The sequence below is a fragment of the Lycium barbarum genome, chromosome 9 (genome assembly GCF_019175385.1).
Source record: "Lycium barbarum isolate Lr01 chromosome 9, ASM1917538v2, whole genome shotgun sequence".
Taxonomy (NCBI): domain Eukaryota; kingdom Viridiplantae; phylum Streptophyta; class Magnoliopsida; order Solanales; family Solanaceae; genus Lycium; species Lycium barbarum.
The window spans coordinates 25,490,274-25,516,740 of NC_083345.1; the positions used below are offsets into that span (position 1 = coordinate 25,490,274).

Below are 26,467 nucleotides of genomic sequence, written 5' to 3' on the forward strand. Positions count from 1 at the left end.
CAGACGTGCGGATAGTTGTGCGGTACCCTAAATGAGCAAAAGGCAATTTCTCGTGCCACTGCCTTGATCCTTGTACCATCTTCCTGAGAATCTTTTTGATATTTTTGTTGCAACTTCAACAGCTCCATTGGATTTCGGCCGATAAGGGGTAGAATTGTGATGCACAATTTTAAATTGCTCACATACCTCATTCATGAGATGACTATTAAGATTGGCTGCATTTTCTGTAATAATGGTCTTCGATATACTAAAACGACATATGATGTTGGAATGAACAAAGTTTGCCATTACTTTCTTGGTAACTGATTTGAACGTAACAACTTTTACCCATTTGGTGAAGTAGTCAATGGCAACTAGAATGAATCTGTGCCCATTAGAAGCCCTTGGCTCAATTGGCCTAATAACGCCTATCCCCCAAGAAATGAAAGGCCAAGTAGAAGACATAGGGTGCAATTCTGAAGGGGGCAAATGAATCAGGTCACTGTGAATTTGGCACTGATGACACTTATGAACAAAGCGGAAACAATCTCGCTCTATGGTAAACCAATAGTATCCTGCCCGAAGAATATTCTTTGCTAGAATATAACCATTCATGTGCGGGCCAGATACTACCAAATGCACTTCATTCATGATCATTTCAGCTTCTCGGGTATTCACACATCAAATCTGGGGTCTTTTTGTATAAGATCTCCCCACTCAAAAAGAAACCATTGGCAAGTCGCCTAATAGTTCTCTTTTGGTCTCTATCGACACTTATTGGATATTCTTTTATTTTTAGGAATCTTTTGATATCATGATACCATGGCTCACTATCTGGATCTAATTCGATTGTATTGCAATAAACGTGTTGATCCCTAATATGAATTTCCAACGGGTCAATGTAAGCATTTCCTGGGTATGGAAGCATTAAGGCTAAGGTGGCCAGAGCATTAGCCATCTCATTATGAAATATTGGAATGTATCTGAACTCGATTGACTTGAACCTTTTGCTAAGGTCCTCCAAACAATATTTGTATAGAATGAGCTTAATGTCTCGAGTTTCCCATTCACCCTGAGCCTGTCTAATGAGTAAGTCAGAATCTCCCAAAACTATTAACTCATGTACATCCAAACATATTGCCACGTTTAAACCCATAGTGCAAGCTTCACATTCCGCTATACTATTGGTACAAAAGAAATGAAGTTGTACTGTGGCGAGATAATTATGCCCGATTGGTGAAATGAGAGTTTCCTCAATCTCAACACCTTTAATGTTGACCACCCCATCAAAGTATAATTTCCAAACGTGACTGTCGTCCCGAACTTCTTGTCAACCGAATTAATCTCTTTGTCAGGGAAATAAATGTTTAAAGGCTCACACTCATCATGTCACGGCCCAATTTGGCTAAGCCGTGTGGGTACTTACCTTTTCCACCTCGATAAGTTAACCCTCAACCCAACGATCGTAAAGAGGTAAATTAATAAATCAAATAAGAGGAAGAGAATAAATCACGTAAGTCAGACGGTAACAATTTAGAAAAAGTGCGAAAATAAGGAAATATACCCAGGGTCTGGTTTAATCCATACAAGAGCATCTAACTAGAATCTAGAGCTGGACATAAATATCGAAAACTGAAAAAATCAGACCGAACCGAATTAATTCAATTTTTCTTCGATTTTTCGGGTTTTTAGGTTTTCGGTTCGTTTTCGATTTTGGTTTTCAGAAATTTCGATGTTTGGTTTGGTGTTCAGGGTTTAGTGTTTGGTTTTTTGGGTTTTCAATTTAAACCAAAGTTTTATATATTAGCCAAAAAATATTAAATAGTCTAGGCCCATTCCCATTAAATTTTAGCCCAAAAAAAAAGGAACCCAAGCCCTCTTTCAGTCTTTTGTATAAACGTATCCCTAATTTTCAGACTTTAGAGAGTTCAAACTTCACACTTCATAGCGACGATTTCATCTCTTCCGAGTTCCGGCGGTGACTTCATCTCTTAATCCTCACTTCCGGTAACATATTAAGTATTTCTCTCTCTTACTTCTCCCAATCCTCAGTCCTCACTTTTGGCAGCAACTTCTCTCTCTCTCTCTCACTCTTCTCCTAATCGACTTTATCGAGTTCGAGTTCGAGTTCGACTTCATCTGTTCTTTCTTGTTGTGCTGTTGTGTTTTGGTTTTGATGTATTAGCAAGCTATATCTTTTGGTGGTGCTTTTTAAGTCTCTGCTTGTTGTCAATTAGGTCGTTATTATTTTCCTCTTTTAGTTGTGAATTTATGGTGTTTTTTGGTATCTTTTGTGTTGCTTGTTATGTCGTCTATGGTGAATTTATTGTGTTTCACTGTTTTGTGTTATTAACTTGTTGATGTGAGTTTCTTGCTACTGTTTTGATTGCTGTAACATGATAATTATCTGGTGGTTGTGAATTCATTGTAATTAAATGGTAGTTCTTTGATCTCTATGTATTCGGAAAAAAGAAAAAGACTTTTATCATAATTGGTGGTTGTGCTATTGTTTTTCATTGAGCTTTTGGTTTTTAACGAGCTGCCCTACAATGCCTTATATTTTCTCTTTAATTTTTCGTAGACGGCGGATGAAACTAAATTAAGTATTGTCGATTCAACTGATAGCATACCTAATACAGATGATACTGATAGCAATGATAACTCACTTGACACCTAGGTAACAAAGAATAGAAAAGAAATGCAATCTAGATATGTTGTTTGGGATCATTATGTGAAGGTTGTTGTACAGGGTATTGACAAAGCGAAGTGTAAGTATTGTAAAAAAGATCTTGCTGCTGCAATTGCAAATGGGACAACGGGATTGAGACAACATTTAGGGAGGTGTGTTGCATATAAATCCCTTATTAAACCTCCCACTCATAAAAAGATACATTTTCCATCTAAGGATAAGCATGAGCTAGAGGAGCATTGGGAATTTGATCAACAAGTAATTAGGAGGGCTTTAGCTGAGATGATAATTATTGATGAACTACCATTTAGCTTTGTAGAAAAGGAAGGCTTCAAGATGTTTATGAGTCAAACACAACCTCTGTTTTAAATTCCTTCCCATAGAACAATAACAAGGGATTGTTATGAATGTTACAATGAACTGAGACAAAATTTGAAGAAGTCTTTTAGAGAAGCACATTCAAAAGTTTACCTTACCACAGACACATGGACCACATTGCAAAAAATTAATTATATGTGTTTGACAGCTCACTTTATTGATAGAGATTGGAAGTTGCATAAAAGAATACTGAAATTTTGCCTTATCACTAGTCATAAGGGTGAGCACATGGCAGAGAGTATTAGTAATTGCTTGCTTCATTGGAACTTGGACAAGGTATTTACTGTTATGTTGATAATGCTTCTTCAAATGATGTTACAGTTAGAGAATTGTCTAAACAGTTAAATATGTGGGGAACTAATATAATAGATGGTAAGAATCTTTACGTGAGGTGTATGGCTCACATACTTAATCTAATTATACAAGAAGGTTTGAAGGAAATTGATGCTTCTGTCAAACGTGTTAGGCAAATGGTAAGGTATGTTAGAGGATCTTCGGCAAGAACAAGAAGCTTTAAGAAATGTTGTGAAGTTCAAAGGTGGGATATGCTAAAACATTACTTCTAGATGTGCCTACTTGGTGGAATTCCACCTACGCGATGTTGAATAAGACACAAAATTTTGAGAAGGCATTTGATAGGTTTGATTTTTTTGATGAGAATTTTAAAACTTGCTACTCATGTTTGTGAAGATAGAAGTGTTGCAGGCACACTTGAATGTGATGATTGGGTGAATGTAAGGAAGGTGATAAAGTTTCTTGAAAGATTTTACGAGCTAAAGGCTTCAGGTTCACATTATGTTACTTCTAATGTTCATTTTGAAGATATATGTGAGCTTGATGTATATTTGAAAGTGTGTGTAGCAAGTGAAGATCTTAATTTGAGTAAAATGGCTGAGCGGATGAGAGAAAGTTTAGGAAGTATTAGGGTGATCCTGAAAAGATGAATAAAATGATTTTTATTTCTTCCGTATTCGATCCTCGCAATAAGTTTGTGTATGTTAGCTTTGCGCTTGAAGAGCTATTTAGGGAAAAAGTTGGAAAGAAAGTAAGTGAAGGAGTGTACGATTATATGAAATATTTGTTTGGAGAGTATCTAAAAAATTATTCAATAGCATCTCATCATCAATCATCTCCTTTTGTATCTACTTCATCTCATGATACATCTGATGTAACTTCTAGTTCTAGATCCTCTTCAAGTGTGAAATCAAATGCTTTGAGAACTAAGCTTCACTTGAAGAAACAAAAGGAAGATTTTGGAAGTGGGTGTGCTAAATCTGAGTTGGATAAATACATTGTTGAAGAACAAGAGCCAATAGATGAAAGTGAAACCGTCGTTGAGTTTAGTATCTTAGGTTGGTGGAAAGTTAATGCTCCTAGATTTCCTGTTCTTTCAGAGTTGGCTCGTGATATATTGGCTATTTCGATTTCTAGTGTGGCATCGGAATGTGCATTTGGTACTGGTGGTCGTATACTTGATTCGTTTAGAAGTTCATTGACTCCTAATTCTAAATGTGTGCAATCTCTTATTCAAGTTCCTCAAGATGATCCAAAATTTCTTCCACACTAATAGATTTTGTACTTTTTATGTGTTTTAGTGAAAAAATAATATACTTTTTTATGTTGTATGACAGATTTGATTAAATTATCTTTAGAGATGGCAAATAGTGGAAGAGATCCTTGCAATGTTGATGTATGATTGCAATTTGCTTCTTTGTTACTAGTGGTAAGTTCAATACTTTATTTTGTAGTTTTGTTCTTTTATCTTGAAAGTTATATTCTAACTTTTGGTTTTATCTGTTTTTTGTTATTTTCAATTACAACCACGCCTTCTAGAGCTCGCTCACAATTTTGGGAACATTTTGTAGTGGTTAAAGACAATGAAGAAGGGCGTAAAGCAAGGTGCTTGACATGTGGTGCGATACTTAATTGTCATAGAGTAAACGACACATCTTGCTTAATGAAGCATATTGAGAGATATCTTGAAGAGAGGCGGATTTGCCTTCAACTTTAAGCTTATGTTTTGTATTTGGTCAATTTCGGACTTAATTATGATTGTTATGTGAGACGCTGGATTTAACACTTAGTGTGACAGCTTATGTTTTGTATTTGGAGTTAAAATTTAGGACATTTATGTTGTTTGGCCGTTTGGTTGCTGTCATTTTAACCTTATGTTGTTTGTGTTGCTCGTTTTTGTCTTGTATGTTGTTTGTTGCTGCTGGCTACTTCTACTGGTTTAAATTTTGCTACTATTAATGGTTCTTTTTTGCGGATGCTACAAGTTTTTATGTTTTTGTTGATACCTGCTCTGCTAAACTGCTAGTGTTCATTTGAGCAGCAACATAAAAATGGCTAAGTTGCTGTGAATTTCGAGGTGTTGGTGTGTAAATCCTTATGTGTGAAAAAGCTTCATTTTTTTTCTAGTTTCTTAATGATGTTTTGTAAAATGTTTTGGATCTTGATGTGCTGCTAGTGCTGTTATGTCTCTTTCCAATCTTTTTATTTGGGGATACATTTTGGTGATGAAATGTTTTGATTTTGCAGTTCTATTAGTCATTTTATGTGTCTATTTGAGAATTGACTGTCCCTTGATAGAAATTTGTTTGAAAGATTCTTTTGGTGATAAAAAGATCTGATTTTATGTACTTTTTTTTTTATAGCAAATGTCTTCATTGTACTTGCAGATGGGTTTTTAAAGTATGTACCTTGTAGTTTTGCTTATTCTTTTCTCTTATCCTTCTAATAGATCTATTTATGATGGAATGTAATGGTTGTGAAAGATTCATGAGGTGGAAAAAATCATTTTGCTGCTTCACCATTTGATTTTGTAATCTAAATCTTTAGAGAATTAGAATACAGTGTATGTCCTTTTTATCTCCTTTTGTGTGTTTGAAGGCATCTTTTTCAATTAATTAAATGTATGGTTGATCAAGTTATATGTTGTTGGTGCTACTTGCTAGTAGTAATCCAGCCAGTTTTATGTTGTTTGTGCTACCTGCTAGTTTTGGCTACTGGTTTAGTGCTACCAAACATAAAAATGGCTACAGGTTTATGTAATTTTGAGCATGCTCGAGCCTAATGTCCTGGCTGGATTATCGCCATTACCATTTCGCTTCTGTGGGTTACGATCAACCCCCCTGCTGGTGCTACTGAAATTAGAGGGTCATTCCAGTTCCCTTGATTTTTCCTAAAAGGGATAGGCCAAATTACCTCCTGCACATTCCATTTAGATTATTCTTTAGTTTCATCATCTTCTTTTTCTTCCCTCTCTGTAACAAAATGTGGACACAAGGGCCTTGAATATTATGTGGATTTTTGCCATCACTATTGTCCTTGAATTTTTGTTTATGATTCAATGTTCATAGGAAAGGGTAAAACATACCGTTGGTTTTTTTGCATGTTCATCAACTGGACTAAGCTAAGATCGGGTAGACCTTGAGGATCCGTCATGCATATAAAAAAACCAAATTGAAAAAACCGAAACCGAACCGAACCAAACTTCAAAATATCAAAACCGAAAGAACCGAACCGAAATAGTTTGGTTCAGTGTTCAGTGTCCACCTTTAAAACACCGAAACTGAAATAGCCGAACCGAAGTTTGAAAAAACCAAACCAAAGAACCGAACGCCCACCCCTACTAGAATCTATAAGTCTGAATTATCCATAATACATCAAAGTCTGAATATGTCTCGGAATAGCAATTAAGATCTTCAAAGCGGCGGGCGTCCTTGAGCTCACCCTGTAGACTCTAAACAACAACTCTCGAAATGGCTATCAGCCACGAGAAACAAAGGTCAATCACACCTGGAATTCTGCATTCATAAAAGAATGCAGCAAGTGCAGTCAGTACAAACAACAAGTACTGGTAGGTATCATAGGCCGACTAAGACTAGTTGACATATAAAAAGACAATAAGGTAAAAGAAAAAAAGCAAACCATAGAGTACAAGTCATGCTCACAAGAAATCGACTCATAAAGTCAATGCCTCGATGCAGCATCTAGCCCCAAGTGAAAAAGATATCCAAGTATAACGAAAACCAAGTCTCATCATGTCAAATCCGCATGTATCCCATATCAATACAGTCTAAGAATATGACCAATACAGTATCCAAATCATAAGCAACCACAAAGGATAGTCAAGCAATGCAATATGAGATATGAATGCAATGCAATGCAATTCCTGTACTCTTGTACTACAAAAGCGGAATACCTCCACGCCTCGGCAGACAACCCATAAGGGACCCACGAAGTCCAAGCACCGTCACTCCGCACACAGCTCAGAGGTGACTTACCATGTTCCATAATCATCCCCTGCGCACATAGCTCAGAGGTGACTTACCATGTTCCATAATCATCAATGTCCCTTCTCATTTCCATCAATAGTTCCAGTCACACAGTATAATAAGATGATATGAAATGAATATGAAACGATGCAAGTATATACAATAAAGAATATCAAGTTAAAGTTGTTCCACACACATCGCACTAATATCATCAACAAGTAATCCACACAGTAAGCATAATGAATTACCAATTTCCATAACAATAAGAGCCAACTATCTCACAATGGCTATACCAATAACGAGGCGTAAACAAAGTACCAATATCAATATCAAGTAATTTCAAATTTTCGATTTACTCCCAAATCACAAACAATCCACCAATTTATACACAACGTACCAAACAGGAGTCTACAGGCTACTAGCCCGATCAAACAAGTCACAAGCAATACCAAACCCTAGGGCAACATCCAACCCAACTCCATACTTGAAGGTTTACATGAAATCTACGACAATATCATCTAAATATACACTTCTCTAGTCGAAGTCTTACCACAGGGGTAAACCGTAACCTACCTGGTAGGCCGAGCAGTAATCTCAAGTCAAACTTGCGCCCTTCCTTTATGTTGAGCCTCAAGATAATCAAAGTCTACCATATTCGAATGCGGAATTAGAAACAAGAAGAAGGCATTTAATAAACTTAACTCTTATCAAATCCCCAAATTCCAACCCATAAACTAGGGTTCATAAACTAATAAAGTAAAAATAACGATCTAAGGCTCTCATCATGGAATTAGTGTTCTAGATGTTCAATTCCCATCAACAATCAACTAATTTAGCTAACAATTACTCAAAATTCGAATTATATAGAAAACCCCCAAATTTGGACATAAACTCTAGCCTGTAATTCACAAATTAAGCCTTAGAGATGGAAGATTCAAGTTACTGTAGTCATTACCCATCAACTCCATGCTACCCATGCTAACTTTATTAACAAAATAAGGTTTTATACTCACAAGTTTATTAGAGGAAGATAACCCAAGACCCACTTAGTTCTCTTAACTTTAGGAAGATTCTAGCATGGATTAATGATAACTAGGTGAGATAAAGAATCAAGATTAGGTAGAGATGAAAGATGAGTTACCTCTAAGGGGTCGTTTGGTAGGTAGTCAAAATTATCCCGGGATTATAATCCCGGGACTAATTTATCCCATCTATTGGGATTATTTTATACCATCTAAAAGATGGTATAAAATATTCCCAGTATAAGTGGGATAAGAAGGGATATCCCATCTTTTAGGATGAGATGCATTTTGTACCTTGTTTGGTACAAGGTATAAATTTATCCCAGGATAAATTTATACCTTCTACCAAACATGGTACAAAAAATTAGTGCTGGGATATCCCAGCTTATACCATACACAAACGACCCTAAGAGTTTGCCCCAAGAAACCACTAGAAAAGTTCCTAAGATGAACTTCTTTCGAAATAATAAATGAATGAAAAGACTTGGGGTTTTATATCATCAAATACCTAGTCACTGCCTGTCGGCCGCTTTGGCGGTCAACAGGCCACTATAGCGGTCACCCAAACGCTATAGCAGTCACCCCACCACTATAGCGCCCGCCAGACACCAGAAAATTCTAGTGTCTTCCAAACTTGAAATCGACACCCGGAACTACCCCAGAACCTTCTAGACACAAACCAAATATGCAAAAATACATAAAAACGCGCTACGAATGCACTTGTGGCCTCGAAATTCCCAACGGAGGTCTCCTTTTTCAAGTCAACTCCCCAGCGGCATAAAATCAACTTTCCAACCCAAGCCCCGAAATGCACCCGAACGCATTGGGAACCAAACCAAATATACCTACAAGTTCTAAACGACTATCCGGACCTCTCGAAATCGACGGATATCCAAAAAAGGTCCATTTACCCAAAAGTCAACTATGAGTCAAACGATTTTCACTTAAAAGCCAAATTTTTCAAAAGTCACATCAAAACTCACTCCAATGCCTAAGGAACCATGCCAACTGTCCCCGCGGGTCAAAATGGTACTAATAAAGCTGGGGGACGAGTTAACGAGGAAAACTAGTCCAAAACACAATAACGACAGGTCGTTACATCAGATACTAATTAAACAATTGCTCGTCCTCGAGCGATAAGAAAGGGAATGAGGAAAGATACCTGAGCCCGCAACAACTGGGGGTATCTCGAACACATATCAGTCTTCTCTTATTAGGAAAGATTCTCATCGAACAAAATTGAATCCCCAACGAATGATATAGAAACCATCAAAATGACATTTCTTCAACATAGAGACATGGAAGACTGGATGAACACCTGACCGATCTGGTGAAAAACTAACTCATAGCACATAGGATCGATACAACAGATAGTCTCAAATAGGCCAACACACCTCGAGCTCACTTTCCCTCCTTCCCACATCGCATTATACCCTTGTTGGGTGTAACATTCAGAAAAGCCTGACCACTCACTTTACCAATCACAACTCTCTAAACTTAGCTCAAGCTCCAATTTTCATATCTCTGTATTCAAATTTCCCTCGCAACTGATCCTCGAACAAATGAATTGATTTTGCTCGAATCCTTTGATTTGATAAAATCACTACTCTGAATGCGATTAATAGGCCCCACAAACACTTTCCTAAACCAACGCAGTCCTTTGAAACATGACCACAAACCATAGCCCATTCTGAACCGGGAAGATATTCTTATCCTGTTAACCTTTCTTTCGCACTTGCTAAAGCCATTTCCTGCACCGCGATTTCTTAGAACACCAGAACACACACACCACAGACCTGATACCATAACTTACTCTCGCCAGAAGAATCCTTGATTCATCTGAGTTCTTTACACAATTCTATCAAAACTGATCTTATTCACAGCCAACTTGGCTAGTTCCAAGTCTTCTTAAACCTTTGAATCACAATACAGGAACCATACCACTGAATACCTCGCCGAGCAAAGTCCATCGGAACCCAACTGATCACTATAAAGACCTCTCGAACAACCGTTCCTCCTTAAATCCGTACTAACCTCATTGTATACCATTATTCCGTTCAAATAATTGTTCTCAGAAAGTATCATCAAATTCACTAGAAAACCATAACAAAGCACGGTAAATCTGTCACACCTCAAATCTGAGCCGAAACACTTCAGATCCTTAGATATCTTTCTAGAAGGATAATCATAGACCTCTAAGGTTAACTCGAACAACGCTGACCCTGAATGAATGCACAACTCTCGAATATCACCAATAATTATTAGATTGACTCCGAATTTTGAAACCAATCACAGTCATACCACGCATAACAAATATTGACTGTCACCCTTGATTCCACAAGTTGAGTCCTATCCAACTGACGAACTATACCTTATGATTTAAATCTCCATGTTTCTCCACCTTTACCCGATGCGCAAAACCGATACAACTCTGAACCTTTTGATGCAAATCCTGAAGTCTTCTATAATAATTACATAACATTGAGCCTCTCATTGTATTACCTCGATATACCCATAAATTCTTCGAAAGTATCCAATCTTACAACTGTCGGTCTAAATCTCACGCAATTGTTCCCAAGCGCTTACCTAAACTGTCCAGTCAATATTACTTGCAATCATCCTGTATTACCATGAGTAAGGTTCCTCCCTGAAAATATAACTCTAGGCTCACATGATAGGAGTTCCATAATCCTTTCTCTTAAAGCACGTTAACTCATTCACTGTAGATTTCCTTCTTACGCTCACGCAACAATCATATCTCAACTGGAATGTGTAAGAAAACGACACCACAATCCATACTGGCCCAAGAAATATCGAGGATGTACCTTTTTCTTGTTGATTCACATTGAACTATACCATTTTCGACTCGTTAATTTCTAATCACTTTATGATCATCGATATCATAATCCTTGTATCCACTCCATCGAATACCACATAATCATTAATCTTGCAAACTAGCTGAATTAGTCGTGGAGATAGGATCATACCACACACTCTGCACATTAGCGGTTTCCTTAACGCTTACCACTTTGAACTGAACGCTCTCTAAATCCGGCGTATCACACAACATTATTACTAGTATCCTTATGGATCCATCATTTTTATTCACAAAAAACACATGAGCGCCCCAAGGGGAGACACTCGGTCTAAAGAACCCCTTGCTCAATAAATCTTGTAACTATCCCTTAAGCTCCCTCAACTCGGTCGGTGCCATCCGATATGGTGGAATAGAAATACGGCGAGTGCCAGGATCCAAGTATATATCATCACCTATGTTTAGCATCTAAACTCAATTGTGTCAAGTCTTAATTACTCAGTACGAACCTGTATATCATAAATATATCACAAGAATATCACAATAAAAGCCATAACAGAACACTATCCTCGTATCAAACGTCAACAAGTAAGATACTACAATGTCATGATCAAGATATATCAATAGTCTCCAATATCTACTATTTCCACGTGGCATCAAGCTAATAACAATAGAACAAGATAAGTCACAACACAACGGGATGGCTAACCCCCATCACATAACAGGGCCCTACCGCAAGAGCCTTATCCCTAGCTAGGGCAGCCCCGCGACCTCTAGCTCTATCGCGTCCTCTGGTTGTCTGTCGCCCTCTAGATCTAGTGGTAGTTGTGGGCTCTGCACCTTGTCTCGGGCTGTCATTGTTCGAGTCCTCACCATTTGTGAGGGAGAAGGGATAAGCGTCAGATACCAATTCGATTATTCAAGATACTAATTAGAATAATGTAGCACGGAAGAAGGAAAGAAAGTGAGATTTCCTAAATGTCCTATAGCCTCTCGCAGACAAGTACGGAGCTCATCGTACCGATCCACGAGACTTTACTAGACACGCTCTTGTATTATAAACCGGGTAACCTAGGGCTCTGATACCAACTTGTCACGACCCAATTTGGCTAAGCCATGCGGGCACTCACCTTTCCCACCTCGGTAAGCGAACTCTCAAACCAATGATCGTAAAGACTTAAATAAATAAATCAAATAAGTAGAAGAGAATAAACCACGAAAGTCAGACGGTAATAATTTAGAAAAAGTGCGAAAATAAGGAAATACACCCAGGGTCTAGTCTAATCCATACAAGAGCTACTAACTAGAATCTATAGGTCTAGAATTATCTATAATACATCAAAGTCGGAAATGTCTCGGAATAGCAATTAAGACATAAATTAAAGAAGAATCTTCAAGGCAGCGGGCGTCCTCAAGCTCACCCTGTAGACTCTAAACAACAACTCTCGGAACGACTATCAGTCACGAGAAACAGAGGTTAATCACACCTGGAATTATGCATCATAAAAGAATGCAGCAAGTATAGGTCAGTACAAACAACAAGTACTGGTGGGTATAATTGGCCGACTACGACTAGTTGTCATATAAAAAGATAATAAGGTAAAATAAAACAAGCAAACCATAGAGTACAAGTCATTCTCACAAGAAATCGACTCACAAAATCAATGCCTCAATGTAACATCTAGCCCCAAGTGAAACAGATATCCAAGTATACTGAAAACCAAGTCTTATCAAGTCAAATCAGCACGTAGCCTATGTCAATACAGTCTAAGAATATGACCAACACAGTATCCAAATCATAAGCAACCACAAAGGATAGTCAAGCAATGCAATATGAGATATGAATGCAATGTCTGTACTCTTGTACTCCAAAAGAGGAATACATCTACGCCTCAACAGCACATACCATGAGGGACTCGCGAAGTCCATGAACCATCACTTCTCACACAGCTCAGAGGACTCTATTATCAACCAGTGTCGCAGTATCAATGTTCCATATCAGCCCCTCCATACACAACTCAGAGGCGACTTACCATGGTCCATAATCAGCCCCTCTGCACACAGCCTAGAGGTGACTTACCATGTTCCATAATCATCAATGTCTTTTCTCATTTCCATCAATAGTGCCAGTCACACAGTATAATAATATGATATGAAATGAATATGGAACGATGCAATTACAGACAATGAAGAATATCAAGTTCAAGTTGTACCACACACAGCGCACCAATATTATCAACAAGTAATCCACACAGTAATCATAATGAATTTCCAATTTCCATAACAATAAGAGCCAAGTATCTCATAATGGCTATACTAATATTGAGGCGTAAACTAAGTACCAATATCAATATCAAGTAACTTCACAATTTCGATTTAATCCCAAATCATAAATAATCCACCAATTTATACACAACGTACCAAACAAGGTCCTATGGAGTCTACAGACCACTAGCCCGATCAAACAAGTCACAAGCAATACCAAACCCTAAGGAAACATCCAACCCAACTTCATACCCGAAGGTTTATATGAAATCTCCGACAATATAATCTAAATATACGCTTCGCTAGTTGAACTCTCACCATAGGGATATATCGTAACCTATCTGGCAGGCCTAGCAGCAATCTCAAGTCAAACTTGCTCCCTTTCTTTACATTGAGCCTTAAAATAATCAAAGTCTACCATATTTGAATGCGGAATTAGAAACACGAAGAAGGCATCTAATAAACTTAACTCTTATTAAATCCCCAAAGTCTAACCCATAAACTAGGATTCATAAACTAATAAAGTTAAAATAATGATCTAAGTCTCTCATCATGGAATTAGTTTTCTAGATGTTCAATTCCCAACAACAATCAGCTAATCTAGCTAACAATTACTCAAAATTCAAATTATATAGAAAACCCCCAAATTTGGGCATAAACCCTAGCCTTCAATGCACAAATTAAGCCTTAGAGATGGAAGATTCAAGTTACTAAATTCATTACCCATCAACTCCATGCTACCCATGCTAACTTCATTAACGAAACAATGTTTTATACTCACAAGTTTATTAGAAGAAGATAACCCAAGACCCATTTAGTTCTCATAACTTTTGGAAGATTTTAGCATAGATTAATGATAACTAGGTGAAATTAAGAATCATGATTAGGTAGAGATAATAGATGAGTTACCTCTAAGAGTTTACCCTAAGAAACCTCTAGAAAAGCTCCCAAGATGAACCTCTTTCGGAATAATAAATTGATGAAAAGACTCGGGGTTTTATATCATTAAATACCTAGTCACTGCTCGTCGGCCATTTTGGCTGTCAACAGGCCGCTATAGCGGTCACCCCACCGCTATAGAGCCCACCAGACACCAGAAAATTTTGGTGTCTTCCAAACTTGAAATCGACACCCAGAACCACCCCGGAAGCTTCCGGATACAAACCAAATATGCAGATATACATAAAAATATGCTACAAATTCACTTGTGTCCTCGAAATTCCTAATGGATGTCTCGTGGTTCAAGTCAAATCCCTAATGGCGTAAAATCAACTTTCTAACCCAAGCCCAAAAATGCACCCAATTGCATTGGGAACCGAACTGAATATACATACAATTTATAAACGACTATCCTCTCAGAATTGACGGATATTCGAAAAAGGTCCATTTACCCAAAAGTTAACTATGAGTCAAACGATTTTCACTTAAAAGCCAAATTTTCCAGAAGTCACACTAAAACTCACTCCAAAGCCTAAGGAACCATTCCAACTATCCTTGCAGGTCAAAATGGTACCAATATGGCTTGGGGATAGGTTAAAGGGGCCAAATGGTCAAAAATGCAATAACGACCGAACTGGTCGTTACACATCATCAACTGGGTTTTCTGCCAAATGATCGGCCAAAGCTTGTGCTTTCATCGCGGTGCGCGTGACATAGACAATATGGAACTCCGTAAGTAAAATCTGCTACTTTGGCAACTTTCCACTCGGTATGGGTTTCTGAAAGATGTACTTCAAACGATCCATTCGAGAAATAAGGTGAGTCGTACAGGATGAAAGATAGTGCTTCAGTTTTTGGGTGCCCCAAGTTAGGGCACAACATGTCCTTTCTCAAAACGTGTATTTTACCTCATAGCTTGTGAACTTCTTGCTCAAATAATAGATCTCTTGTTCTTTCTTGCCTGTGGTGTCATGCTGTCCTAGAACAAAACCAAAGGAATTATCCATCACTGATAGATACAAAAAAAAGGCCTACCAAGTTTTGGCGGGACCAGCATCAGAGGGTTCGATAAATATTCCTTAATCTTATCAAAATTATCTTGACACTCGTCTGTCCACTTGACGGCGGCATCCTTCTTCAATAGCTTGAACATGGGCTCACATGTAGTGGTGAGTTGAGCAATGAACCTACTAATGTAGGTCAACCTACCAAGAAGGATCATGACTTCAGTTCTGTTCTTCAGGGGCGGTAATTCCCGAATGGCCTTTATCTTGGAGGGGTCTAATTCAATTCCTTGCCAGCTAACTATAAAGCCCAAAAGTTTCCCAGATGGAACTCCGAACATACATTGGCTGGATTGAGCTTGAGGTTATACTTGTACAATCTTTCAAAGAACTTTCTTAGATCACGCACATAGTCAGCTTGAGTTTCTGACTTAATGATCACATCATGGACATATACCTCGATTTCTTTATGCATCATATCATGCAAGATAGTAGTCATAGCTCTCATGAAAGTTTCCCCCGCATTTTTTAAACCAAACGGCATGACCCTGTAATAGTAAGTTCCCCCACGGGAGGGTGAAGGCGGTCTTTTCTGCGTCCTCTTCATCCATCAAAATTTGGCGATACCCGGCAAACAATCCATGAAAGATTGAATCTCGTGTTTGGTACAATTGTCAACAAGAATGTGGATGTTGGGCAGGGAAAGTTGTCCTTTGGACTTGCTTTGTTCAAATCTCTATAGTCAACACAAACTCTGGTCTTCCCATCCTTCTTTTGTACGGGCACAAAATTTACTAGCCATGTAGTAAATCGGACTACCCTGATCACATTTGCACTCAATTGCTTCATGATTTCCTCTTTAATCTTATCACTCACGTCATTCTTATTTTTTTTTACTTTTGTTGGACTGGTGGGAAATCAGGGTATGTGGGAAGTTTGTGCACTACCAGATCAATGCTCAAACCCGGCATGTCATCATAAGACCAAGCGAACACATCTTTATATTCAAACAAAGCCTAGATTATGTCATCTATGGTCTTTTGTTCGGCATGAATGCTTATCTTTGTTTCTCTAGTTTCTTCAGAAGTTCCCAAATTAATTGCCTCGGTTTCATTTAGATTAGTCTTAGGCTTATTCTCAAATTGATCCAGTTCCTTTTTTATTTCCTCAAAAGCCTCTTCTTCATCATAATCATCAACCTCTTGATTTATTGTTTCGAGATTAGACAGCTCTTTAAGATCTGGACGTGAACTTCGCATGCATGTCATGTTATTAAAGCTGGTATTAACGAAACTGAAATAAAAATTAAATAACAAAATTAGGGAAAAAGAGAAGAAGGAATTTACTAAGAAACTGAAACTTCATTTTATTGAATTAGAAAGGATAGAAGGGTTAACATCAAAGCAAAGAACCTAAACTATCTGGATTACCACCCTGAGAATAATCCAAATACAGAAAAAGCAGAAAAATATTCTACCAAGACTTCTTCCTTGTAGGGAGAGGAGTGGCTTCCCAGTTACTAAGCTTAACATTTGGGCCAATAGGTTGCACATCTGCATGGCTAGGGCCTTCACCAATCTGAATCAATTTACCTCATAGAACAATTCGCTGAGACCTTGACACATTTTGTCCATGTCACCTTGGACAGACACATCATGGTTCTCTTCAAGTCGGGATCTAGAAAAGGACTCGGTAATGTGAGGAACTGGTTTCAGCAGTTTCCAAACCTTCTTTCTCTGCTCTTTTACCCATTTCCTGTCAGCTTTAGTTAGCCTAAAACCCAACCCAAAAGTATCTTGATTACCAAATGGAGAGATAGGGGCAACAATTCCTTGCAACGACACTCGCAAACCTTTTCCTGGCTCATAACCTTTTTGCAGCATTTGTGTGGCCACCATGACTGAAGTAGAGAAGAGACGAGGCTCTGGGATAGACTTCCTTTCGATGAACTGATCAGCAACCACTATCTCAAAGGTCTGATATACAAGGGATGCACAACCTTCCATGTCCTCGATGCATGGGACAGATGGGTCTCTATATATTGAAAGATCATCTTCACCGTGAACAATGATTTCTTGTTTCTCATATTCAAACTTGACTACTTGGTGTAAAGTAGATGGAACCACCCTGGCTGCATGGATCCATGGCCTCCCTAAAAGCAAGTTGTAGGAGGTATCCATGTCTATAACTTGAAACATAATCCCAAAATCAACAAGTCCAATTGTCAAAGTAAGATCGATCTCACCAATGGTGTCTCTATTTGCGCCATTAAAAGCTCTGACGCCCACATTGTTAGTGCAAATTCTGTCTATGTTGATTTTCAGACTCTGCAAAGTAGAAAGGAGGCATATGTCCACACCCAAGCCTCCATCAATCATGACTCTTTTCACATAATGTTCTTCACATTTTACAGTAAAATGCAAAGCCTTGTTATGCCTGGATCCTTCCACAGGCAACTCATTATCGGTGAAAGTGATTCTATTCACCTCAAATATTTTGTTAGCCATCTTTTCAAGGTGACTCACGGTTGTTTTGTCCGAAAAATATGTTTCGTTCAAAATTCTAATCAATGTTTGACGGTGCTCTTTAGAAGGTATGAGCAAAGATAGTAATGAGATATGAGCAGGAGCTTTCCTTAACTGGCCAATAATAGAGTAATCCTGAACTTTCATCTTCTTCATGAACTCTTCAGCCTCTTCTTCAGTAACAGGCTTTTTCACTGGAAATTGACTATCCCTAGCTTGTTTGGCCCTTCTTAATTCTTCTAGAGCATAACACCTTCCAGAACGGGTTAAGCCATCGGTTTCATCTATTACTTCAATGATCTCTCTGCCATTGTAAGTCACAGGGGTTTTGTGATAGTTCCATGGGACAGTATTCATGTTTGTCACTAGAAGTTGTGTCTTCTGTTTTATCACAATTGGCTCTATTAGCTTTCCTAAACTATTCTGATTTTGACCACACCTTGGAAAACCACTAGGAACATATAATTTTGGTCCAGTGACTGATATCTTTTTTTTTTGTGGATCCAGGGACATACAATATCAGCTTCCCCGAGCCTCTGAGATTTGCATTAGAACTTGCACCTTTTACAATCAATGGTGCTTCTTGCGCGGACTTTGTCGCCATACCTAACCCTTCTTTTAAGGTGTCAATTTCCATTATTATTTTGCCTATTTTCTTGTATTCCCTATTGTCACAAATCATCCCATCAACATGAGCATTGTTGTGAGCAGGAAATGGGTTGTTGGTGATATTCGGAGCCTCTTCGTCATGTATCACAATTGCTTTTGTCATCAATTAGCTTCTCAATGGCTCTCTTCAAAGTCCAACAATTTTTCGTGCTATGACCCTGAGTGTTAGAATGATACTCGCACCTGATAGTGGGGTCAAAACCTCTTGCATTTGGGTTCACATTATATGGCATGATAGGTTCAATCAAACCCAATTGTATCAATTTTTGCAGCAGGCTTGTGTATGATTCTCCAATTGGGGTGAAGTTGTCCCTCTGTCCTTGCTTTCTTACATAATCGATCTTGGGACGTGGATTATAAGGTTCTTGACAATTCTGTTGTTGGGGACGAAAGCCTTGTGGGGCATGTGCCCTCTATTTTTGACGTTGAGGAGGTCGGGTATATGCCTGGGTATTGAAAACCACATATTGGGGCAGAGCAACTGAGTAATAGGGATCCTGATACGGATAAAAATGTTAAGGCGAGTTGGATTGTCCTTGTTGGACTAGGTTATGAGGGTGGTTTGTCCCCCCTTTTGAGCAGCATTGGACCCTGACGTCATCATGGATCCCTCTTCTTCCTTTTTCCGATTCCCAAACCACCAGACCCATTTTGAATTGCTTGGATGGTATCCTTGAGTGCTACTTGACTCATAATTTTGCTGGACTTGATGCCATTTTCAACCATTTCACCAACTTTAATTGCTTCAGCAAATGTCTTTCCTACTGCGGAAACTAGGTAGTGGATGTAATCAAGTTCTTGCTCCTGGAGGAAAACATCAATCATCTCTAACTCCTTCATTGGTGGTTTGACCCTGGTAACTTGTTCTCTCTACTTGATAGCATATTCCCTAAAACTCTCAGTAGGATTTTTCTTCATACTGGCGAGAGAAGTGTGGTCAGGCACAATATCGATGTTATAGCCTCACGCCATGTTATCCCATGTAGGACAATTAGAAATATCTTGGTTGATGAATCATTCTGAGGCAATTCCCACTAGACTTTCTCAAAAATATGGCATAAGCAACTCCCTGCCCCCTTAGTTGATTGCAATACATCTTCAAGTGGGCAATGGGGTCACCATGACTATCTTACTTCTCAAATTTCGGAGTTTTGAACCCAAGAGGCAGATGAACATTAGGGAACTGTCACACCCTGATTTCCCTAGGGCGTGATGGGCACCCGACCCCATATCCGGAGCCGAGCGAACCCACGAAGTCATACTACGTACATACTGCTTTCGGACTTTTAAACCAAATAGGATGTAACACATAGTAGAACTTACAGAATTATATATACATATTTTTTTTTCTTTGTTTATCAAATCTAACAAAATCTGTAATTAAGAAGGATTCATATCATAATACAAACTGACACATCGACTGATGGAGCCGCTTACTAAACCGACATACCATACCCACGATTCTATCTGCAAAGTCTCTAACATTAACCAGAAACCATATCACATATTCTTCTGACTCGGCAGTCCTCCAGGAGCAAATGGAGTTGCCATCTTCGCGGGAACGTCTTCTATAGTGTCTTCAACTCATCTGGGAGTACCTGTGAGGGCATGAAACGCAGCCCCTGAAGAAAGGGGGTCAGTACGGAATATGTACTGAGTATGTAAGGCAGAATACAGTAAACAGAGTCATAGTCGGAATCAGAAGTACAAAGTATAACAGACAGAATCACAATCGGAATCACAGTGTAAAGAGAGTGTACACTAGTCAAAATACCGGGGTGTTTATCGCTCAGAGTGCAAATCATGTATACCGATGTTGTACGCCAGAAGAAGTGCAGAAAGTAAGGAAAATCGTTCAGAGTACCAAAACACTTACTTTCCAAACATAGATCATACATGCCAGAACCATGTATCACATATGCATGCAACGTGCCCCGGCCCTCCCGTGAGGGATGCGGTAAATCATATAACACCATACATCAGAAGAAATACAGAAAGTAAGTAGCTTATCCAGAATATCAGAATACTTACTTTTCAATCACAAATGATGCATATCAAGGTCATGCATAGGGCACAGGAACATGGTCACCACTCCCGTCTCTGACGCCATAATACATCATACTCCAGAAGATTTCATATCTCCGAACATCTCCGTCACACATCATAACACATGCACGGTATCTCGGGAACCGGACAGATACCACGAGAAACCGAGAACCAGATCCACGATACCTCGAGAACCGGACAGATACCACGAGAACTCGGGGACCAGTCACATCATACTCCATATATATATACACGGTACCCCGGGAACTGGACAGATACCACGAGAACCCTGGGACCAGTCACATCATAATTCATATACACGGTAACTGGGGACGGACATATACCACAGTACCCCAGAACCGTACACGGTAACCGGAGACGGACATATACCACAGTACTCCGGAACCGAACACATCATACTCCATATACACGGCAACCGGGGACGGACATATACCACAGTACCCCGGAGCCGGACACATCCCACTCTATATACACGGTGACCGGGGACGGACATATACCACAGTACCCCGGCATCGGATACATCATACTCTGAAATTGCATCTATGGAACCCGACCCCTGAACAAGGGCTCGGCGAACCATTCGCACGATACATACCGGCCTGGGACTTGGCGAAGGAAACCATGACATATGCACGAGCAGAGTAGTGAGAAACTAAATGCACATAAATCAAGACTCACTGGAATAACCGACGCATCATCAGAATATTCGTAACGGATTACTTAAACGGAATGCTTATATCAGAATGCTTATACCAGAATATTTATGTCGGAATACTTGTATCAAAATACTTGAGTCAGAATACTTGTGTCAAAATACTTATGTCATAATACTTGTAGTAGAATACTTCTATAAAAATACTTATATCAGATTACTTATAACCGAATGCTTATACCGAAATATTTATATCAAAATACTTATGTCAGAATACTTATATCAGAATACGTATGTCAGAATACTTATATCAAAATACTGGGGTCCAGATACTTGTATCGGAATACTTATGTTAGAATTCTTGTGTCAGGATGCTCATAACGGATTGTTTATATCAAATTACATACCCATATCAGAATATTCACTTCAGAGCACTTATTTCAAAATACTTATATCAAATTACTTAATAGATACTCATATGAAAATACTCATATCAGAATGTTCATATCAGGATACGTTTAACAGAATGCTTATATCAGAATTCTTATATTCGATTACTTGTGTCAGAATACTTATATCGAAGTTTCTAGATGCTTATTTCAGAGGATGTATACGAATCACAACAAGCTCGGAACAATAGCCAAAAGTTTTCCTTAATTATGGTACGGAAATGAATCAAATAAGACAACACAAATAGGTCTCGGGAATTACGGGCCCACCTCGGGTCAAGTCGAGAGGGCATACACAGATTTCATACATTAAGCGTCATAGAGTCACTTATGAAGGTCTTAGTGCCATTCGGTTCCATTTGGGCAAGTTATAGATATTTCAGCACTTATTCCAACAAGGCATGAAGAGTTTGATTCAATTCTATTGAATGAAAAAGGGTCAAATTCAAACTCGGATTTCTAGGAATAGGATCGCCCCCGAGGCTCGTATCCAAACCTAATAGGTCTAAGACATGCCAAAGAAGGAAAAGTAAAGCCTTACATACCTTTTCCGCTTCTTACGCTACTTCAGATTCAAGCTCCAAACTCTCCAAAATCTACAAATGGTCACATTTACCAAACATTAATTTGAAGCTCTTAGGAATTAAATCTTGAATTAACATTTGTCTACAGAAATTTCGTCAGCATTTCCCCTGTAAATGCGCCATCCCCGAGAATTTAACTCGGCTAATCTAACAACAACAAACCCGAGAATGGAACTCGGCCATATTATCAACAACGATATCAACAATCACATCTCCAACGTCGATAATTTATTCAAAATTCATTCTAACATAAGTGATCTTCTTTTCTACATAGTACATCAACTTTCAATCCAACTATGTACATTCAACCCAATATCAACGCTTACATATTCATTTACTAGTTCAAGATCATTCAAACATGATTCAAGAATATTTTAAACAATCTACACAATATTCCAACATTTCCACCAAAACCATATTCCACCCAAAACTTCCAACTTCCAACGTGGACTTTCACAACACATTTTCATCTTCCAAATTCATGAACCACATTAGCAATTAGCATGTTGACTACATTATTTGCACAAATACAAGAAATAACACTATAGTCACATTAGCTTCTAAATCAGCCCATAACCACTTCCAACATTAATTTAAGTCATCAAATTCTCATTTTCATCATAGAGTACATATCAACAACAATCAAGTTGCTACATAAAAATTTATTCACTTTTCCTACACAGCATACATACCACACGGCCAAGACTTCAACACCTACAACTTCATGAATTCATCCACTTTCATTGTCAATATAGAATCCACAATAACCACAACTAGAATATTACATAAAAATGATTTTGTCTTGCCTATACAACAACATAGGCACACGGCCACATATATGCATACACATCCACCATGCAAACTTCCATATTTCAATAAATTCTACCCATTTCTACATACTACAACATAAACAAGCCTTCATAACATCATAAAAAGAAATCAAATCTTACCTTTTTTTCTTCAACCTCTTCACTTGACCAAAGTGCAAAAACGATAAAACGGATGACTTATCTTCCGAGACAACTATACCACGTTAAAGAGGGCCTTCAAATTAGTAGGAATACATGAAGAAACAAATTTTTGGAAAAAGATTTCCCATGGCCAAATTTCCATGGGGTTGGCCGAATGGCCTCCCCTTTATTTCTCTCTTCTTTTATTTTGTTCTTGCTCTCTCTTTCTTTTTCTTGAAGCTTCTTGAGTTAATGAATAACAAATGGCCCCTATCTCTTTTTTAATTACACACTTTGGCCCCTACATGGGCTTGGCCCAACCGGCCACCCCATAGAATTGGGCCTTTTTCCTCTCTTCTTTTTATTCCAAGCCCAATGTTATTATAATTCATGAAACAAATTTTCAAAATTTCAATTTTTCCCTTATCCTTCCTCGACATCTCCACATCAATATTTTTCATAAACATCTTACATATTGAATAAGATAAAGTTTGGCCTTGTCTCTTACTTGTCACAATTATTTCAAATTTTCCGAATGCGCAAAATGCGGGATACAACATGAACATGCACAAATCTATGAATGAGATGCTTTTTTGACCTCCCAGCCCTTGCATGTTTCTCACATTTTGATCTAGACTCTTCGTTTTCCTAGCCATTTCTTCTTGTTCCTCGTCCTTAGCCATTTTCTCAACTTCGATGGGGAAACTATTCTGATGAAAGGGGTTATATGAGTCTGGGACTTTAAAAGTTAATTCAGGAGAGTAATATTGATCATGATGAACTTTGGATTGAGACTCATTGTTGGACTTCTGTACCAACATTGGTTGAGGGACTATAGTAGTTCGTACAGCGGGAATGAAAAGTGGGTTATTTCTGAAGGATGAATTTGAAGGACGCACCGTAAAAGTTCCTGCAGTGTTGGATATGTTAACATTTGGACCCAACCCAGGTGGGAAAGGTGGATCACTTGTCTAGGTTTTCGGGGGAATAGACATAGTCACATCCGAAAATTCGGGAATTTAATATAGTGAAGCTTGTCTATTCATCCAGGCCTGGTACGTTTCAACCATTTGTTGCCTCAACATCCTTACTTCCTCTGCTGATGCTTATTCATGTTGAACTAACTGACCTCGAGATTCTTCACTTTCTGACTCATTTCCATCTTTATGAGCCATTATCCTTTTTCCTTTTGACCTTGTGTTGTATTCGTGAGGAGCCAGTTCGACCATAAACCAACCACTTTTCAACTTATCTTTAAGACAAGAACAAACAAGTTAGGGTTTAGCATTTTGCAAATGTTGATCACACGTTGTATGCCATGTACCTAAATTATTTCATATCTAATATAAGCTTCAGAAGGCTTTCCAGTTTCATTCCGGTTTTTGGGTGAATTCATTTCAACACTTCATTTATATTGTTTACTTATTTTTCTCACATTCAGTGATTTTGAATGAATTTTGATCGAACCCATTTAAGGTTTGCCTACGTATCATGTTAAACATGAATTAGATCATTACGTAGTTCATGAAAAATAACGGACAAATTTGGGTTCTTTTTTCATTTTTATTTTTATTTTTATTTTTTTAGAACAAACAATATCGTTTTATTGACTTTCAAATTATTATTTTCCAATACAAGGACGTAAAGAAAAATAACCAAAAGAAAGGCACCCTAGACTCGAAAAGACTAGAACAAGACTAGAATATCCAAAAACAAACTGAAAACAAAGACTCGGAAAGAGTCAGTTTGAAAAATGCAACTGCTACACTAAAACTCCTAATAATCATAACTAAAATTCAATCTTGAGAAATCTTCGATCTTGGATGTGAACTAATGCATATCTTCTCACGGTGCTTCTGGCCCAGGTTGACCCCTTGACATGCGGTATATCTGCTTCAGTTCTGTTGTGAAGTGGCGTGCGAAGTAGGTATCTCCCTAGGAAATTGATCATAACCCATCCCCTGACAGTCCAGAAAACTTTGAGCAGTATGAACAGTTAAATGGTAGACATGTTCTCTAACATCTTGATAGTTCCGCTTTAAGTCTCGGACTTGTTGCTGGCGAGTATCTCTCTTATACCTGCCTCACTATTCAATGCTAATTCAAGCTAGTTTTAAATTCTTGCTCGGTCATTCATTCATTGGTTCCTTTATACATCAAACCGAACTCTTTCTCTATCAAATTCAGCCTGTTGTCGAGCTTGTAGGGTCAAGAATTGAGCTTTCTCGTCTTCAAAACACGCTTTCTCTGCATAAAAAAGGTCTTGCTTCTCATCAAACTCCCTCTGTAACTGATCTCCAGCTTGCGTGACAATGCCTAAGTCCTTATACAAGGTCTGAATTATAGAGCGATGTTTCCTCACAACTATTTTTTGGGTTGTCGAAACTCTAGCATCCACTTCTGCCTCCATCTGGGCCAAATACTCTCTGGCATTTGTTAGCTCTTTATCGAGAGCATGTATAGTGGACTGATAATTTTTCTCCACATCTAAATACAACCTGTTGCTCATTTAATCTTGCTCGATACTCATGTTCAACCTCCAGACGGGCCTGCCAAACTCTTGTTCTGACCTCTGATTCTCTGTCCAACTTTCTTTTCCTAGACCTCTTAGATGCTTCTTCTGATAGGGACGGCTTGCGCAACCATGAAAGGTACCCAGGAACTACTCTTCCCCTGTCGTGATCCTCTACCATTTCTCTCAATTCAGAGATTATGTCTCCATACCAAATGTTCAGTATTCCATCACTATAAAAAATAAAGCCTGGAGGAGTGTCATACATAAATACACACATGTTTCCCTCTCGAGGAATTTCTTTAAGTCTACCTAGCTGACGCATAACCCGAAGCGAGGCATAAGATTGGACACCCCTTAGCCCAATCAGTACAAGAAAAGGATGATGTGAGGACATACAAATGACTTCATGCGTGAGGAACCAGTATTAATTCCAAATAAGCTTATCTGCAGTCAACTTAGAGAGTTCTTCCTACCAAGATTTGATACCGATTGGTAGATCACATTTCTTGACCCTTTCTTCATGCTCGGACATGTAGTTCACCCAATCAGCATTGAATTTTGGTGCAAAATGATGACGATAGAAGTGTTTGAGGAACCAAATCTGTAAAAGAATGTTGCATCCCTCAGAATATATAGCACCCTCTTTACATTTGGTCAGTGGTCGGAAGATGTCCCCAAGAATCAT

The 26,467-nt window shown here is 38.4% G+C and overlaps 2 protein-coding genes across 2 annotated transcripts; both read right to left on the reverse strand.

Moving 5' to 3' along the window:
- Positions 1-637: 637 nt before the first annotated feature.
- LOC132608876 (uncharacterized) lies at positions 638-1,135 on the reverse strand. Its single transcript, XM_060322653.1, has one exon. The coding sequence runs from the start codon at positions 1,133-1,135 to the stop codon at positions 638-640; it is 498 nt and encodes a 165-aa protein (XP_060178636.1).
- A 15,634-nt stretch (positions 1,136-16,769) lies between these two features.
- LOC132611787 (uncharacterized) lies at positions 16,770-18,668 on the reverse strand. Its single transcript, XM_060326160.1, has 3 exons — positions 18,412-18,668; positions 16,964-18,335; positions 16,770-16,805 (listed from the first exon to the last, which is right to left on the reverse strand). Exons 1-3 carry the CDS (start codon positions 18,666-18,668, stop codon positions 16,770-16,772), a joined length of 1,665 nt encoding a protein of 554 aa, XP_060182143.1.
- Positions 18,669-26,467: the final 7,799 nt, after the last annotated feature.